This window comes from Megascapheus bottae, chromosome 16, assembly GCF_031878675.1.
Source record: "Megascapheus bottae isolate mThoBot1 chromosome 16, mThoBot2.hap1, whole genome shotgun sequence".
NCBI classification, from domain to species: Eukaryota; Metazoa; Chordata; class Mammalia; order Rodentia; family Geomyidae; genus Megascapheus; species Megascapheus bottae.
Genome location: NC_143524.1, coordinates 39931647 through 39950248, shown reverse-complemented (window position 1 = coordinate 39950248; position 18602 = coordinate 39931647). Strand labels below are relative to the sequence as shown.

Sequence of the window (18602 nt, the reverse complement as noted above, 5' to 3'; positions counted from 1 at the left end):
AGTGACTTAACTATTGTACTTATTTCATCAATTGATAAGCACTTTCTGAATGCCAGGGTAACATTAGACCAAAAACACTTGAATGATGCTGGAGGTGAGACTTTCATTATTTGTGTTACTCTTCTTCCTTGCAGAATCAGAACAGAGAAAATAGAGATCAAAAGTGTTTTGATGAGTAGACTCCAAGAAGATAGTTGAACCCACTTTAGAGTGTGCAAAATGTCATCTTAAAGTCATTTCCCTCATCATACTTTGTTCTTCCATTGACTTCTGCCAAGTGGGTTTTCAAGCTATATTCTGGTGCACACAAGCTTAGGTGCTCAGGATTAGAGTCTTGAGGACATGAGTGAGGAGCAAGTTATTTGTGGTCCTTTTGGAGTTCTGGCCTTAAACACATCTGTGTGGTAAATTGGTTCCACCAGGAGAATGGGCAATCACACTGCAGTGAGCACCTTCCTTCTCTGGGGCTTTTCCAGTTTCCCAGAACTGCAGGATCTCCTCTTTGTGGTGATTTGTGTCTCCCACGTGATCATCCTCGTGGCAAATGTGTCCACAATGGTCGCCATCCAGGTCAGCCACAGCCTTCACACCCCCATGTACTTTTTCCTCTTTGGCCTGTCCCTGTCAGAAACCTGCACCACGATGGTAATCCTGCCTCGCACATTAGTGGACTTGCTGTCAGGCAGCAAGACCATTTCCGTGGCTGAGTGTGCCACGCAGATGTTCTTCTTCTTTGGCTTGGCAGCCAACAACTGCTTTATCATGGCTGCCATGTCCTATGACCGTTACACTGCCATCCACAGCCCCCTGCAGTACCCCATCTTGATGTCCAGGAAGATCTGTTTCCAGCTCATGGCAGCCTCTTGTGTGGTTGGGTTCCTGATTTCACTGTCCATTGTCCTTATAGTGTTCGACCTGTCCTTTTGCCACAACAACACTATCCAACACTTCTTCTGTGACATCTCACCCGTGGTTCACCTTGCATGTGACTATACCTCCCATCACGCCCTGGCTATTTTTCTGCTGTCTGCCTTTGTGCTGGTAGGCAGCTTTGTTTTAATTATGATTTCCTACGTCTTCATCATGTCTGTGGTTGTGAAGATGCCTTCAGCAAACGGGAGGTACAAGGCCTTCTCAACTTGTTCTTCCCACCTCACCGTTGTGTCCATGCACTATGGGTTTGCTGGCTTTGTCTATTTGAGGCCCAAGAGCAGTGATGCCTTCTGTGAAGACATGCTCATGGCTGTGACATACACCATGCTCACGCCTCTACTTAACCCCATCGTTTACAGTCTACGGAACAAAGAAATGCAGACGGCACTCAGGAAAGTCCTGGGCAGTGCAATTAAAATTCTCCCTCAGTTCACAAATAAAAAAAGTCCTGAGTATTTCAAGTAGTGCCTACCATTGCTAAACAAAATGGAAAAAGTATAATACCTCCAATAAAAATCATCACCTGGTGTGTATGTCAGTCTCGTTGCTTGATATGGTGGTGACTCACCATTTTCTATCAGTAGGACGTAGTTTTAAAATATTTGTAAAATGTTATGTACAAGCCGTAAACATATTTAAATGGTTTGGAGCATTGTTATTTTTATCATCTTAGTTGCTTGGTGGGGGGAAGAAAATTGCTAACTAGAGAAGGAAAATGAAAGAAAAAGAGAGGAGACAAAAAAAAAAGGAGAGGAGAGAAGAGTGAGGGAAAAGGAAAAACAGGGTGAGAATTTGAGAATGGAAAAGGAGAATGCAAAAAAAGAGATTACTAGTGTAATTCATTGAAAAAGAAAAAGAATATATAGATATGCCAAGTTGGGACTGAGAAAGCCGTATGATCACACTCCTGAACAAAGTCAACTTAAGAGAATAGTGCGTTCAATTCTATTCAAATAAATTTTGAAGTTAGAATAGATCAGATGAATTTCTGGACAAAAACGCAGCCCAAACTGAATCTGAAAGCAATGTGCATGTTTTTCCAGTCCTGGCCTTGAACTCAGGGCCTGAGCATTGTCCTTTGGCTTTCTCAAGGCTAGAACTCTACCACTAACCATTTCTGGCTTTTTTTTTTCTGTGTATGTGGTACCAAGGAATTGAACCCGGGTCCTCATGCATGCTAGGCAAGCACTCTACCACTAGGCTAAACTCCCAGTCAGCAGTGTGCATTTTTAACATGTCAATTTCCATTACTTTTAGAAATCCACTTATGTGCTTTCTTTATGTTCCTTTTTGCCCCAGAACATTTGACCAGATGGCTTAATAACTTATCTGTTCATATTGTCAAGAAACAAATAATTCTAATGCTTTAAAAATAATTTTGTATGCAAAGATTAATAGCTTCTAATACCCCAGTATAGAGGAAAGGGCTGTGGAGTCCTATGATATGATTGTGGCCAGGCTACTGAGCTTTGGGGATGGGAGCTACCAGGTGACTTGTCCTGGTATCCACATGGTCAGAGGCTATAACATAGTATGGGATTGTGGGTTTGAGCTGCAGTCCCCTGCGGTCAAATTGGGTCTTTCATCTTGTATTAGCTGATTTGTGTATCTAACCCAATTTCAAGTTCTTTTCCTAATTTAATTGAACTTCTTGTATCAAGTTTTATGGTTTTTGTAACTACACATTTCATAAACAGATTAGTGATATGAAAATTATTCCTCTTGTTCTTCAATTTGTTTCTTCACTTTATAGAATTGCTTGACATGCAAATTCTTTACATTTTAATGAGGCCCAGTTTTGTATATTTTCTTGTATTTTTCTTATACTTTTAGTGTCACTACTAGGAGGTCATTGTTTAATCTGAGATTATGAAGACATTCCATTTCCTGTGTTCTTTCCTAAGTGCTGTAGCTTTAGCTCTTACATCAGCCTTTGATCCATTTGCTTTGTTTTTATGAAAGATACAATTCCATTCTTCTTTAACCCAATTGCACTTGGATTTGGTTGCTTATTGATAGTGCAGACAAATTTAATTGTTTCTCTCCATTTATCTTCTATACTATAAACTTATTAGTCCCTATATTTTAAAATATAATTTTATTATTATTATTAAGATGTTGTATAGAGGGGTTACAATTACATAAATCAGGTAATGAGTATAATACATTTTGAATAATGTCACATCTCCCTTTGTTTCCCCCCATTTCCCCCCTACCCTTCCTATAATTTTAATGGATTTGTAAGTGTTTCATTATGTGTCTTTTTTTAAAAATCTATGTAGTCATAGAGTCATATACAAATAGAAATAGTCTTATTTCTTCCTTTCCATTCAGGGTGCCTTTTCCCCCTCGTCCTTGCTAACTAGTATAAGCTCCTTCCAGTGCAATGTTTGATATGTTTTGTTCCTAATATTTGGGAGAAAGTCTTCTTCAGTCTCTGATCACTAGATATGATAATTTGTATAGCTGCCTTTGCTTGAATTCAAGAGGTTCCTTTCTAGTCATAATTTGTGGAGTATTTCTGTCACGATCAGGTAGATAATTCTGTGCTACTCTTCTTTCCAGTTAATCAGCAAAAAGGCACAAGCGGATTTGTGGCCCAAGGGGTAGAGTGTCAGGCATGAGCTAAGAAGCCAAGTGAGTTCATAAGTCCCTTAGTTCCAGCCCCAGTACTGGCACAAATGCACACATGCATGTGTGTGCATGCATACACACACACACACTGTCAGGGAAGCTATTTGAACCCAATTATTTTTTCTTGTTAGCTAAGAAAAATTATTATTATTACTAATTCACACACAATACTTGTCATAAGGCATCAAAACTATTTCTCTGATTAGTTTTGGTAACTCTTGCCTTTCCACATTTCATAAGTTATTTTAGTTTTGAATATACAGTGATTCATAATATATTTTTGCTTTTTTTTGTTGGTCTTGGGGCTTGAACTCAGGGTCAGGGCACTGTCCCTGAGCCTTTTTGTTCAGTCCTAGTGCTCTAACACTTAAACCACAGTTCCACTTTCAACATTTTTGTTGTTGTTATTGTTTAATTGGGAATAAGAGTCTCATGGACTTTCTTGCCCAGGCTGCTTTCAAATTGCAATCCTCAAATCTCAGCCTCTTGAGCAGGATTATGAGTGTAAGCCACAGGTACCCAGCGCATATAGTCTTTCTTTTTTTGTTGTTAGAATTTGGATGGTAGAGAAGTTAATGTTTTCATTTCTGGCCCTACATAGTTGAGTCTTCTCTGTTTTCTTCAGCAATCTAGCAAAAGTCTTGTCAATTTTGCCCATCTTTTGTTTCACTGACTTGATCTATTGGCTTTCTACTTTCTATTGCATTAATTTTCAATCTAATAGCAGCCCTCCTCTTTGCACTTACAAGCTGGAAACACTTTAGACTTCCATTAATATAAGAATGATTAACCAAACAACCATATTTACTCAATGAATACTGCTTCACTGCCACCCACAGCCCCCTGCAGTACCCCATCTTGATGTCCAGGAAGATCTGCTTTGGGCTCATGGCAGCCTCTTGTGTGGTTGGGTTCTTTGTTTCTTTTTGCATCGTCCTCATTGTGTTCAACTTGTCCCTTTGTCATTCCAACCTCATTCAGCATTGTTTTCTGTGATATCGCACCTGTGGTCTCCCTGGTGTGTAAGGACACTTCTTTTCAGAAGATCATTCCCCTCACCCTCACTGACTTCATGTTAGTGCGCAGCTTCCTTCTCATTTTGACTTCCTGTGTCTTCATTGTGGCCTTGGTGGTGAGGATGCCCTTTACCAAGGGAAGGGAAAGTATAAGACATTCTCAGCTTGCTCTTCACAATTCACCATGGCGTTCATCCATTATGGATTTGCTTGCTTTATATGAGGCCCTAGAATAGGGACTCATTCAGGGAAGATATACTAATGGCTGTGACATTCACTGTGCTTGCCCCTCTGCTTACCCCCATTGTTTACAGTCTATGGAACAGAGAAATGCAGGCAGCACTCAGGAAAGTGTAAATAGGTTGCCTCCTTTTGAAGCAGTAAATAAAAGAGCCAACATAATTTTTTTTCAAATTTTCACAGTGTTGTTAAATAACTGTGGAAAAGGGAAGTACTTTCAGTAAAAATCACAACTTAGTATGCCAAGTAGTTAGTGCTTTTTTGTTGCCTTATATCTCATAATTTCACTCTCTTCCTGAGATTATTTGCTGAATAACTGTTCTTCCCTCCATTCATTTCTACTGTAATGCCAGTTTTATTCTTAGCCACAAAATAAAAGCAACAAAATTTTCACTCATAGAAGGATGGTGACACATAGAGGTTATAGTCACACAATGAAATACAGTTCCACCGCAAAAGCTAATAAGTTATTGAAGCATATCACAATTGGTATAGATTTCAAAAGCCAGGCCCAAAGACACAAAGGATGCATGTTGTTCCTTATATGTAGAAGCTAAATTTAGCTTATAAATTTTTAAGTAAGTACATTGAGTGGTATGCAAGTGCATACAAATGCGTTAACTGAAATACAATTGATTCAAGGGAGAACTCAAATAGTGTAATCCCTTAGAAAGGCAAAATCAAAGATCAGCTAAACAAAACACCAGGAAGTTGGTACTAGAAAGAGATGAGATGGAGTCAAGGGGTAAGGGATGGGCAAATGAAGACAAGAGGGAAAGAACACAATCCAGTCCAATGTATAACCTAAAAAATTAAGACGAATGAGGAAAGGGTGGGTAGAAAAGAGCTGGAAGAAAATAATAAAAGGGTGACATTGACGAAAATGCATTGTATTCATAAACTGCTTCTTAAGTGGCAACTCATTTGTACTATTACTTAAAGATAATAAAAATATAAATTTATAAACATACCTACTAAGAGAAGTCTTACAAAAAGAAGGCATATTGATGGACTCCATTTTTCAGGACAGTTAGAAAATGACAGTTAGTGGAAAATTAAATTAATGTCTGCATCTGTAGAAAGACTGAGCAAATAGAACTAGAAAAGTTTTAGGGAAATTTCTCTGTGGATATTCTACATTATGATAGATGCCTGTCTAATACAGGTGTCTACATTCTTATTTAGTATCTAAGAATTTGGCACATAAGATTTGTGTGTTTTATGTTGAATAAATTTTAAGTGAAAATGAATAAATATTGTTGATCTTTAATTATTAATCATTAGCAGAAGTACGTGGACAAAAACTTTCTGATAGTCACAAAAATAAGATGTCCTGCCAGGCATCAGTTGGATCAGACCTGTACTCTTAGCTACTCAGGAGCCTGAGATCTTTAGTTGCAGTTTGAAGTCAGCCAGGGGAAGGGAAATCCATGAAACACTTATCTCCAATTAGCACCCAAAAGCCAGAAATCCAGCTGTGACTCAAGTGTTAGGGCATTAGCCTTGAGCAAAAAAGCTCAGGTGGCTCACATCTGTAATCCTAGCTACTCAGGAGGCTGAGATCTGAGGATCAAGGTTCAAAGCCAGACCAGATACAAAAGAATCTGAGACTATTTTCTCCAATTAACTTCTAGAAAATGGGAAGTAAGGCTTGGCTCAAGGGAAGGGGAGAAGTCTTGAGTGGAAGAGCTCAGGGACAGTGTCCAGGTCCAAGGGTAGAGTGGTAGCCTTCAGCTGAAGAACTCAGGGACAGCACCCAGGCCAAGTTGAAGCCCCATGACCCAAAAAAAGTAAAGCTCAGGGACAAAGTTCAGATCCTGAATTCAAGCACCCAGGACTAGAATGGTGCACACACATGGACATATATAGACAAACACACACACACACACACACACACACACACACACACACACACACTTACCATTTTCTTTCCATTTCAACATTCCTATGCATAAGACTAAATTTCACACTTCATCATAATGATCATTCCCATTTATATGAATATATATATAAATTCCCAAATGCTTTATTCTTTCCTTTTAGCTTCATCCCATCGCAGAACTTTTATTTATTTATTTTCTTGAGCTCAGGGCTGGGGCACTCTCTTTTAGCCCAAGGCTGTTATAGCTGGAGTCAATGCTCTACTGATATTTTGGTGGTTAATTGGATACAAGATTGCACAGATATTTCCTTCCCCAGGCTGGCTTCAAATTGTAACCATCAGACCTCAGCCTCTTGAGCAGCTAGCAATACAGGCATGAGTCACTGGTACCCATCACTTAACAGAATCTTAATCCAAGTTAAATCCAACTATTTGCCTCCTCCATATATTATACCTGCAAATAAGTTTTTATAGAGAACAAGACACAGACATGATGAGATTTGATGATAAATATTACCCAATTTTAATATCCTGAGTAGTAAAAGAAGAATTAATGTTGTTTGGGAATACAAATCAAAATAATTCACAGAAGACCCATGGTGAAAAACTCAAGTCAACATTGCACATGACTCACATACTTAATACATTCAGTTTACATCAAAGTCAGGCATTTCAGAACTACCAGTGAGTTCTAGCCAATAACTTCTTCATGGCATCTTTAACCTCCTTGTTCCTGAGGCTGTAGATGAGGGGATTCAACATGGGAATCACCACTGTATAGATCACAGATATGATCTTGTTCTGGTCAGTGGAGTAGCTGGACTTGGGCAGCACATAGATGAATGTAATGGTCCCAAAAAACAGAGTGACGGCAGTGAGGTGGGAGGTGCAGGTGGAGAAGGCCTTGTGGCGGCCCTCGGTGGAACGCATCTTCAGGATGGACACGAGGATGTAGACATAAGACAGAGCAATGATGAACACAGTGACTGCGATGATGGAGCCTGAAGAAATGGCTGGAATGATTTCAGAGGCAAATTCATGAGCACAAGAAAGCTTCAAAAGAGGGGAATAATCACAGAAAAAGTGATTGACTTTATTTGGTCCACAGAAGGTCAGACTTAAAAAACAGCCACTAAATGTCCAACTATTCACACATCCACCCAGATAGGAAGCCCCCACTAGGAGATAGCAGACTGTGGGGGACATAAGGCTGGAGTAGAGCAGGGGTGAGCAGATGGCCACGTAACGATCATAAGCCATGGAAGCCAGCAGGAAGCATTCAGTTGTGCCAAATGTCACCACTGAGCCAAGCTGGACTACACAGCCAGCCACAGGAATGGAAGTCTCTTGGCTAAGGAAGCCTATGAGCATGACCGGGGTGACTGAGGAAGAGTACCCGATGTCTACAAAGGCCAGGTGACAGAGGAACAGGTACATTGGGGTGTGAAGCTGGGGGCTGCTTCTGATTAACATGATTATGCTGATGTTGCCCAGTAAGGTGACAGCATAAACTCCCAAAAACACAATGAATAGAACAGCACCAGCTGTAGAATCCTCTGTCAACCCCAAAAGAATGAATGCTGTCACAGATGTGTAGTTTTCAGTCCCCATCTCTAAGGAACATGGTGTCCACTGAAAGAAAAAGAAGTGTTAGAATGAAATGGCATACTATTTCTTGCACACTTACTTTTTTATTATAAGGATATAAAAAATTGTAGAAACATAAATAGTAGTTTAGACATTTGGGAGGATTTTTTTAATATACTGGTTCAGGTAGTGTCTTGAAATAAATGTTTATTAAAGCATAGCCAGAATTATAGAGGGGAAAATATTTTTTATAAGCTTAATAGACTCAACTCCTGTATTCACCAAAGTGCTGTTTATGTGAGTCATGTATGATTAAGATTAACCAAGACAAGAGAACAACTTATAAGAATTCAATGTCAAGTAGACTATACTCAATCATTATTATTGAAAAAGACATCACATTCATACATGTATGCACACAAACACACTGCACAATGACAATTTTAATTATCAACAGAGGTAAGTGTTGCTAATGTAAATTAAATTAATAGCACACCATTATTATGAACATTCAACATTTCTTTGTCTAAACTCAAAAGATCCCATTTTCTTACCTTTTAAAGAACTGAAATATTTTATCAAGACACAAAACTGAATGAAACCTACCCTTGAAAAGAACATAAATACACACAACACAGGACTGCATCCTTCCCCACCACAGGAGCGTCCTTATGGTAGAGAAGAAACATGTTGAACACAAATGCTATGAGCCTGCATCCAAAGAGGCCTGTGGCCAGGTTCCTGAGTCTCACTGCAATCTATGGAATCTTCCCCAATTTATGTGATCTCTTGAAAAGCCATCCTGTTTGTTTCACAAAGAAGTCACAAGATGCTCGTGCTGAACAACTGATGAAGATAATAATATCACAACTAGTCACAGCTGGATTGGAGATAAATGATTAATATCTGAAAATAACCAAACCCTAATGTCTATTAAAATGAAAAGCAGAACACTTATTTCAAAAGAAATGCTATTTATTACCTGCAAATGTGTGTACAGACAATGATAAGAACTTATGTCAAGTAGTTGGGGAGACAAAGCAAGGCTGTATTTATGAGAATAGACTCTTCGGGGATATAGCCTCCTGAGGGCATTGCTTATTGGTGAAAATTGCACTGAAAATCCATGAGGAGTGTGCATATTACAGATGCCTATGTCACAGAAATATGTTTGTCTCACAACATCTATGAATTAAGTGTTTTGTGCATTGAATCTTTACAGGAAAAATCTTCACACGGTTTGCTAAATCCATTCGATTACAACTCATAAAGGTAAACTAGGGTACAGTGTGAAAGAAACAATTTAAATCAGAATAGAAACTTTCTTAAGAAAAAGGGGTTATTGTTTTCAGTATGTTTCTAGAGAATACCAACATTTTCTTTAATTAAGCTATTAAATTTTAGAGTAGATACTGATCCACATGCAATCGAAGGAAACATTACAGCACAGACGAACTATGTGGTGCTTATCGAGGTTCCCCTAAGAGTGACATTTGGCCAAACATTGGTAGAACAGCACAACCAGTGTGTTGATAAAGTAAAGTGATATGGTGAAGATTCAGGATGCTTGCTGGTCATGTGACCCATCTATGACCATCAGTTGAAAAATGCACAAGAACCTCCCTCTGTGCCAATTCTTTCCTTACCTGTAGAGAAAACATTGAATATGTTCTCCATTTCTCTGGTTTCATCATTTCAAGAACTGAATCATTGGTGAGTACTGTGAGCTTACATCTTCAGTCCTAGCTACTCAGGAGGCTGAGAGCTGAGAATTGAGATTCAAAGCCAGAAAAGTCTGTGAAATGATTTTCTTGGGTTTTGACCAAAAGGCTTCAAGTAGGTAAATAGCCTGGAGTGCTAAAGGTAATAGGGTTTAGTGTCAGGACTCTGAGTAGCAGCACACACATAAAAGTAATTTTGAATATTGTATGACATCCTTCCAAGTCTGCGGTAATTTCTTTCTTTAAACTCTACACTGTGAATAGATGGGGAGTCATATCTAAAATTTAGTTAGTTCTCAAAAATTAAATTCCCGAGTACATATCCTCAAACAAACATCCACCCCATTAACAAGCGGGGTAAAGACATAAAGGGAGACTTCGGTGAACAGGAAATAAAAATGGCCAATAGTCATATGAAGAAATGCTCAACATCCGTGGCCATAAAGAAATGTGAATCTAAACAATATTGATAATCTACTTCCCCCCAGTTAGAATGGTCATTATTAAAAATAACAATAGCAACAAATTCCTCTACTGACTAAATATAGAGCTCCTCTATGACCCAGGAATCTCACTCATCATCATATACCCAAATGACCAAAAACAAGGCCGTACTAAAGACACCAGCATTGCGGCATTATTTACCATAGCAAAGATATGGAACCAACCCCGATGTCCCTCAGTATATGATTGGATCAAGAGGAAATGGTATATTTACACAATGGAGTTCTATGCTGCTATCAGAAAGAATGACTGCCCCATTCATAGGGAAATGGAAAGACCTGGAAAAAAAATCTATATTAAGTGAAGCGAGGCAGGCCCAAAGAAATATAGGTTGCATGGTTTCCCTCATTTGTAAGAACTAGAATATGTTTATGATATTCTTAGCAGGGGATTGTAATAGTCCAATCTAAGTACACAGGACCATAGATAATGAGGCATGTCAAAATGAACTCTAAGAATTGGAAAAAAGAAGTTCTTTTTATGTCCTTGGTGCCATTATTTCCATTTGTTTTCTTTTTTTTTTCCAGTGATCTGTACCCTTTTACTTGTGTAAGTTTATCTGATCTGTGGAAGGAAAAGGGAATCACAGAAACACCAAGACAAAGATAAACTAATGTAACAATAATACTCACTAGACACTGTGTTGGAAATGAACTTTACAGTCTGGCAGTAGGGCATGGGCAGTGGCAAGAAGGAGAAAATAGAGGAGTAGGTCTTTAAAAGGAAATATACTCATCACCTTACTTATGTGACTTTAACACCCCCTACACACACCCAATTCATCATCTTTGCAACAATTATCTAAAGATATTGTTATGGAAACTTCTGCTCTTTGATTCTTTCATTTTCATCTTTTTTATGCATGTGCATTGATCTTGGGCTTCCTTGATATAAACTGTGAGAAAGATAAGCTTTTTTTCTAGTCCTGAGGACCGAGTTCAGGACTTAGGCACTATCCTTCAGCTTTCCACAAAGCTAGAGCTCTACCACTTGAGCCACAGCACCACTTCCAGCTTTTCCATGTATGTGGTACTGAGGAATTGAACACAGGTCTTTGTGCATGCCAGGCAAGCACTCTACCACCAGGCCAAACTCCAGGCCAGAAGTTAAGGTTTTGTTAATTATAAATTGAACAGACTGAATACTTTGTTACAAAAGCACAGAGTGGATCAAGTCGTGAAGTCTTTGGGTTTTGAGTCAATGCAGAGGGTCATATAATATATAACTTGGTCCTATAATATATAAACTTATATTCATTCTATCTTAGTGGACCTTGTAGAATATCATGAGGCAGAATCTGCATGCTAGCTAAAAATCTAAATGTGAATCCTGCATTTTTGAAGACATGTCCAATATGTTAGTCACGTTTCCTTTCACCAATATAAAATACTCTTTTATTTTGTGTTTTGTAGCCATTTCCACTTAAAATCTGCTTTGTACAGTACTGATGTTTTACTCTGCTGTGCTCATGCTAGTTTTGATCTTCTTCTTCCAAGTTCACAGTGATATGTTAGCATAAATTAACTGTGTGAAGCTTTTTTGATATTTAAAAATGTGCACAGAACGTTCTCTGATCAAATTCATCATCTATTTTTGTCTTTTTTTTGGTTTTGTTTTTGTTAGTTTGGAGCTTTGACTCAGGGCTTGAGCACGGTGCTTGGGTTTTCTCAAGGCTAGAGCTCTACCACTTGAGCCTCAGAACCACTTCTGACTTTTTCTATGTATGTGGGTACTGAGAAATTGAACCTGGGTCTTCGTGCATGCTAGGCAAGCACTCTGCCACTAGGCCAAACTCCCAGCCCTATTTTAGTCTTTTTTTTTTTTTTTCCATGTGTCATAGGTCTTGAACTTGGCCTGGGTGCTGTTCCTGAGCTCTTCAGCTCAAGGCTACTCTCCTATCTTGATCCAAGCCCCACTCTATGTTTTCTAGGAGTTAATTGGAGATAAGAGTCTCAGGTCTTTTTGTGCCCAGGCTGGCTTTGAACCGTGATCCTCAGATGTCAGCCTCCAGAGTAGCTAGTATTGCAGGTGTGAGCCACCACGCCTGGCTCTTTTAGTCTTTCTTAATCCTCAACTCTTCAATCTCTTCTGATATCAAATCTAGACAAAGCCAGTTCAAAAAATAAAACTGCAGATTGATATACCTGGTGAACTTAGACATAGAAGTCCTCAACAAATTATTAAAAACAGAATTGTACAGTGCATATTTTTAAAAGAATCAGATGCATAACTTGTGAACAAAACTTGTCTGTGAATTAGATTACAATATAACTTACACAAATTAAGCCAGGAGATATGGATTAAACAATAAAAACTATAAAATCATTCTAATAGATAGGCAAAATATATTTGATGTAAGTTACACATTTGCAATAACACTCCCATTCAATGAGATGTGGAAGGGAATTAACTCAATATAATAATGGTAAATATGAGAAATTCCTAACCAATAACTGATTCAATAGTACAAAACAAAATTTTCCCTGGAAGAGAAAGACAGAAGCAAGGTTGTCCACCTGTCGCTTGTATTCAAAATAATCCTGGAAGTCTTTTCCTCAGTAATTATGCAAAAGGAGAGAAATAAACAATATCCAAATAGAAAGAGAAGCAAAATTATAGTGGTCTATCTATGGCAAGATCTCATAAGTGTAAAACTTATAAGGATTTGTCTAAAAATACAGTCAGCACTAATTTATGAATTCGGCAGAATTGCAGGTTACAGAACAAAGAAACAAAAATCGACGTGGATATTATTGCTCTTCATGATCTCTCCACAAAGAACATTAAGAAAAGAATTCCTGTTCCAAAAGAAAGCCTTTACACTGACACCTGAAAAACAAGGATAAGTAAATGGAAGGACATCTAGGGGCCCAGAGTGTAGCCTAGTAGTAGAGTACTAATCCCATGCACAAAGCTCTGGGGTTCAATTCCTGGCTACCACATACATAGAAAAAGCTGGAAGTGGAGCTGTGGTACAAGTGTCAGAGGGCTATCCTTGAGCAAAAATGGGTCCAAGGACAGTGCCTGAGCCCTGAATTTAAGCCTGACTACAAAAAGAATGACACCTTGTGTTCATGGATTAGGAAATTTAATACTGTTAGAATGTTCACACTAACCAAAGTGATTTCTAGATTCTTGTCAAACCCTATGCGTATCTCAATTATTGTAAATAAAAAGGCTCTAAATAGTCTAAGCAGTCTTGAGAAAAAACCGATACTGATACTGAAATGTATATTAAGTACATGGTAATCCATTGCTATGGAACTGGTATAAAGATAGACGTAGAAACCAAGTGAATGGGTGTTGAGCTGAGGGCCTAGTGCGTGTTAGACAAGCATTCCTCTATTGGAGCGATATCCCAAACCTTAGTTCACTACTTTGCAAGTAGTGCCCAGCCTATTGATCTACTCATTAAATCACAGTAGTTTATCAAGAAACAAATAAAATATAACTACTCTGTGTCATTTTGTTTGAAACAACCTACTCCTTCTACCACCTCTTAATATTATTGTGAATGCTTGGTTCATGTATATTGGAGGATGGGTAAGTACATGGATTATGAAGGAACAATGAAACTTTATTCTCCATCTCGGCATTCATCTGCCTCTCAGAAATCAAAGGGGCTAAGGTTCAGTAGAATATCATACAGGTATTGAATCGGGTGCATACATACAACAAATTTAATCTGGGGCAGAATCCATAGCTTTAGTGACCATACCTCAAAATAATTATTTAATCACACACAGAGATCTATTCATCCCACTGTCTAATTACCATTCTCTTTCTATTTTTATATTCCCGTGTGTAAGACGAAATTTCTTACCCCATTACATATACTCCCACATTTTACTCCTTTATTTTATCATAATCCCTGTCCGTTTTTATTTTTCCTTTTTCTTGAGCTCAGGGCCAGTAAACTGTTCCTTGAGTTTGTCGCTGAAGATTGATGCTCCACAACTTGATTGACAAGCTCTCCTTTTTTATTTAAATGTATAGAGGGGTTACAGTTACATTCGCCAGACAGAAGGTGCACTAATTTTCACACACTGATACCCCTTGTCATGTGTTTGTCCCCAGACAAGATCTTGTTTTTCTGTGGTTAATTGTAGATGAGAATGTCATGGACATTCTTTCCCCAGACTGGCTTCCAGTCCTACCCTTCTGATATGAGGCCCTTGAGTATCTTTTGTTACAAGACTGAGGTATTGGCACCCAGCCCTGAACAGAATCTTAATGCCAGTTAAATAGAAATTCCTTGCCTTCTCTATAAATTTGACTCAGGTCAATGTTCGTAGAGAAAACATAACAAAAATGAATGGGCTTACCGAAATTTAATATCCTGAGTAAAAAAGGAAGAGTGTTGTTTGGGAATACAAATCAAAATAGTTCACAGAAGACCCATGGTGAAAAACTCAAGTCAACATTGCACATTATTCACATACTTAATACATTCAGTTTATATCAAAGTCAGGCATTTCAGAACTACCAGTGAGTTCTAGCCAATAACTTCTTCATAGCATCTTTAACCTCCTTGTTCCTAAGGCTGTAGATGAGGGGATTCAACATGGGAATCACCACTGTATAGATCACAGATATGATCTTGTTCTGGTCAGTGGAGTAGCTGGACTTGGGCAGCACATAGATGAATGTAATGGTCCCAAAAAACAGAGTGACGGCAGTGAGGTGGGAGGTGCAGGTGGAGAAGGCCTTGTGGCGGCCCTCGGTGGAACGCATCTTCAGGATGGACACGAGGATGTAGACATAAGACAGGGCAATGATGAACACAGTGACTGCGATGATGGAGCCTGAAGAAATGGCTGGAATGATTTCAGAGGCAAATTCAGGAGCACAAGAAAGCTTCAAAAGAGGGGAATAATCACAGAAAAAGTGATTGACTTTATTTGGTCCACAGAAGGTCAGACTTAAAAAACAGCCACTAAATATCCAACCATTCATACTTCCCCCCAGAAAGGAAGCCCCCACTAGGAGATAGCAGACTGTGGAAGACATGAGGCTGGAGTAAAGCAGGGGTGAGCAGATGGCTACATAACGATCATAAGCCATGGAGGCCAGCAAGAATGACTCAGTTGTGCCAAATGTCACCACTGAGCCCAGCTGGACTACACAGCCAGCCACAGGAATGGAAGTCTCTTGGCTAAGGAAGCCCATGAGCATAACCGGGGTGACTGAGGAAGAGTACCCGATGTCTACAAAGGCCAGGTAACAGAGGAACAGGTACATTGGGGTGTGAAGCTGGGGGCTGCTTCTGATTAACATGATTATGCTGATGTTGCCCAGTAAGGTGACAACATAAACTCCCAAAAACACAATGAATAGAACAGCACCAGCTGTAGAATCCTCTGTCAACCCCAAAAGAATGAATGCTGTCACAGACGTGTAGTTTTCAGTCCCCATCTCTAAGGAAGATCGTATCCACTGAAAGGAAAAGAATTGTTAGAATATAATGACATATCATTACTTGCATATTTATTTTCCCATATCAATGTAATATTAGTTACAGAACTGTAGACACTCCTTTAGAAATTCTGGAGCAATTTTTATATTGTACTTAATGTGATGTCATATTTATTGATACATTTCATATCAATATTCATTGATACATAGTCCCAAACAGAGAGAGAGAATAAAACCCTTCTTTATAAGTTTAACAGACTCAAATCCTGTATTCACCATGTTGGGGGTTTGTCTTTCATGAAGAATCAAGAGTAACCAAGACAAAATGACAACTTGTATTTCTATAAATAGTTCAGTGTGAAGCAGACAGCACTTAATCACATTACAATTGTATCCACACAGAAACACACACACACACCCATACGCACTCACTGAGGCATTGCCTCATCCAGACATATTCTTAGACTTAATTATTAAAAGCTTAAGTGGTGTTCCATGTAAATTAACTGAGTAGGAGCAAGTCATTATTATTAGCGTTCAACATTTCTGTGTCTGAACTAAAAAGTTTCACTTTTCTTACCTTTTCAAAGAATGGAAATATTAACTTTATCAATACTAAAAATTGAATGAAAATTTACCCTTGAAAAGAACATAAATGCACACAACACAAGACTGCATCCTTCCCCACCACAGGAGTGTCCTTATGGTAGAGAAGAAACATGTTGAACACAAATGCTATGAGCCTGCATCCAAAGAGGCCTGTGGCCAGGTTCCAGAGTCTCACTGCAATCCACGGAATCTTCCCCAATTTATGTGATCTTTTCAATAGCCATCCTGCTTGTTTCACAAACAAAGAAGTCACAAGATGCTTGTGCTGAACAACTGATGAAGGTAATAATATCACAACTAGTCACAGCTGGATTGGAGATAAATGATTAATATCTGAAAATAACCAAACCCTAATGTCTATTAAAATGAAAAGCAGAACACTTATTTCAAAAGGAAAGCTACTTATTTCCAGCACATGTATGTACATACAATGATAAGATCATATGTGAAGGAGTTGTAGAGGCAAAGCCAGGCTGTATTTATGAGATAGACTCTCTAGGGATATAGCCTCCTGAGGGCATTGCTTATTGGTGAAAATTGCACTGAAAATCCATGAGGAGTGTGCATATTACAGATGCCTATGTCACAGAATATGTTTGTCTCACAACATCTATGAATTAAGTGTTTTGTGCATTGAATCTTTACAGGAAAAATCTTCACATGGTTTGCTAAATCCATTCGATTACAACTCATAAAGGTAAACTAGGGTACAGTGTGAAAGAAACAATTTAAATCAGAATAGAAACTTTCTTAAGAAAAAGGGGTTATTGTTTTCAGTATGTTTCTAGAGAATACCAACATTTTCTTTAATTAAGCTATTAAATTTTAGAGTAGATACTGATCCACATGCAATCGAAGGAAACATTACAGCACAGACGAACTATGTGGTGCTTATCGAGGTTCCCCTAAGAGTGACATTTGGCCAAACATTGGTAGAACAGCACAACCAGTGTGTTGATAAAGTGATATGGTGAAGATTCAGGATGCTTGCTGGTCATGTGACCCATCTATGACCATCAGTTGAAAAATGCACAAGAACCTCCCTCTGTGCCAATTCTTTCCTTACCTGTAGAGAAAACATTGAATATGTTCTCCATTTCTCTGGTTTCATCATTTCAAGAACTGAATCATTGGTGAGTACTGTGAGCTTACATCTTCAGTCCTAGCTACTCAGGAAGCTGAGAGCTGAGAATTGAGATTCAAAGCCAGAAAAGTCTGTGAAATGATTTTCTTGGGTTTCGACCAAAAGGCTTCAAGTAGGTAAATAGCCTGGAGTGCTAAAGGTAATAGGGTTTAGTGTCAGGACTCTGAGTAGCAGCACACACATAAAAGTAATTTTGAATATTGTATGACATCCTTCCAAGTCTCTGGGAATTTCTTTCTTTGAATTCTACACTGTGAATAGATGGGGAGTCATATCTAAAATTTAGTTAGTTCTCAAAAATTAAATTCCCGAGCACATATCCTCAAACAAACATCCACCCCATTAACAAGCGGGGTAAAGACATAAAGGGAGACTTCGGTGAGCAGGAAATAAGAAGAAATGCTCAACATCTCTTGCCCTAAAGAAATGTGAATCAAAACAACATTGATAATCTACTTCCCCCAGTTAGGATGGTCATTGTTCAAAATAACAATAGCAACAAATTCCTCTGCTGACTAAATATAGAGCTCCTCTATGACCCAGGAATCTCGCTCATTGTCATATACCCAAATGACCAAAAACAAGGCCATACTAAAGACACCAGCATTGTGGCATTATTTACCATAGCAAAGATATGGAACCAACCCCGATGTCCCTCAGTATATGATTGGATCAAGAGGAAATGGTATATTTACTCAATGGAGTTCTATGCTGCCATCAGAAAGAATGACCGCCCCATTCATAAAGGAGTGGAAAGACCTAAAAGAAAACTATATTAAGTGAAGCGAGGCAGGCCCAAAGAAATATAGGTTGCAGGGTTTCCCTCATTTGTAAGAACTAGAATATGTCTATAATATTCTTAGGAGGGGATTGTAATAGTCCAATTTAAGTGCACAGGACCATAGAAAATGAGGCAT

General features: G+C 38.6%; 3 protein-coding genes and 1 pseudogene across 3 annotated transcripts; 2 read left to right on the top strand and 2 right to left on the bottom strand.

Moving 5' to 3' along the window:
* The first annotated feature begins 426 nt into the window (after positions 1–426).
* LOC150053251 (olfactory receptor 10T2-like) lies at positions 427–1398 on the top strand. Its single transcript, XM_090349269.1, has one exon. The coding sequence runs from the start codon at positions 427–429 to the stop codon at positions 1396–1398; it is 972 nt and encodes a 323-aa protein (XP_090205395.1).
* Positions 1399–4374: 2976 nt separating this feature from the next.
* On the top strand, positions 4375–4940 carry LOC150053250 (olfactory receptor 10K1-like; annotated as a pseudogene).
* A 2443-nt stretch (positions 4941–7383) lies between these two features.
* LOC150053249 (olfactory receptor 5P80-like) lies at positions 7384–8316 on the bottom strand. Its single transcript, XM_090349000.1, has one exon. It carries the CDS (start codon positions 8314–8316, stop codon positions 7384–7386), a length of 933 nt encoding a protein of 310 aa, XP_090205126.1.
* Positions 8317–14999: 6683 nt separating this feature from the next.
* LOC150053248 (olfactory receptor 5p57-like) lies at positions 15000–15932 on the bottom strand. The gene has a single exon (XM_090348999.1). It carries the CDS (start codon positions 15930–15932, stop codon positions 15000–15002), a length of 933 nt encoding a protein of 310 aa, XP_090205125.1.
* Positions 15933–18602: the final 2670 nt, after the last annotated feature.

Bases quoted from the DNA above. Each gene is read 5' to 3' on its own strand.
- LOC150053251 (XM_090349269.1), top strand. From the start codon at position 427: ATGGGCAATCACACTGCAGTGAGCACCTTCCTTCTCTGGGGCTTTTCC.
- LOC150053249 (XM_090349000.1), bottom strand. From the start codon at position 8,316: ATGGGGACTGAAAACTACACATCTGTGACAGCATTCATTCTTTTGGGG.
- LOC150053248 (XM_090348999.1), bottom strand. From the start codon at position 15,932: ATGGGGACTGAAAACTACACGTCTGTGACAGCATTCATTCTTTTGGGG.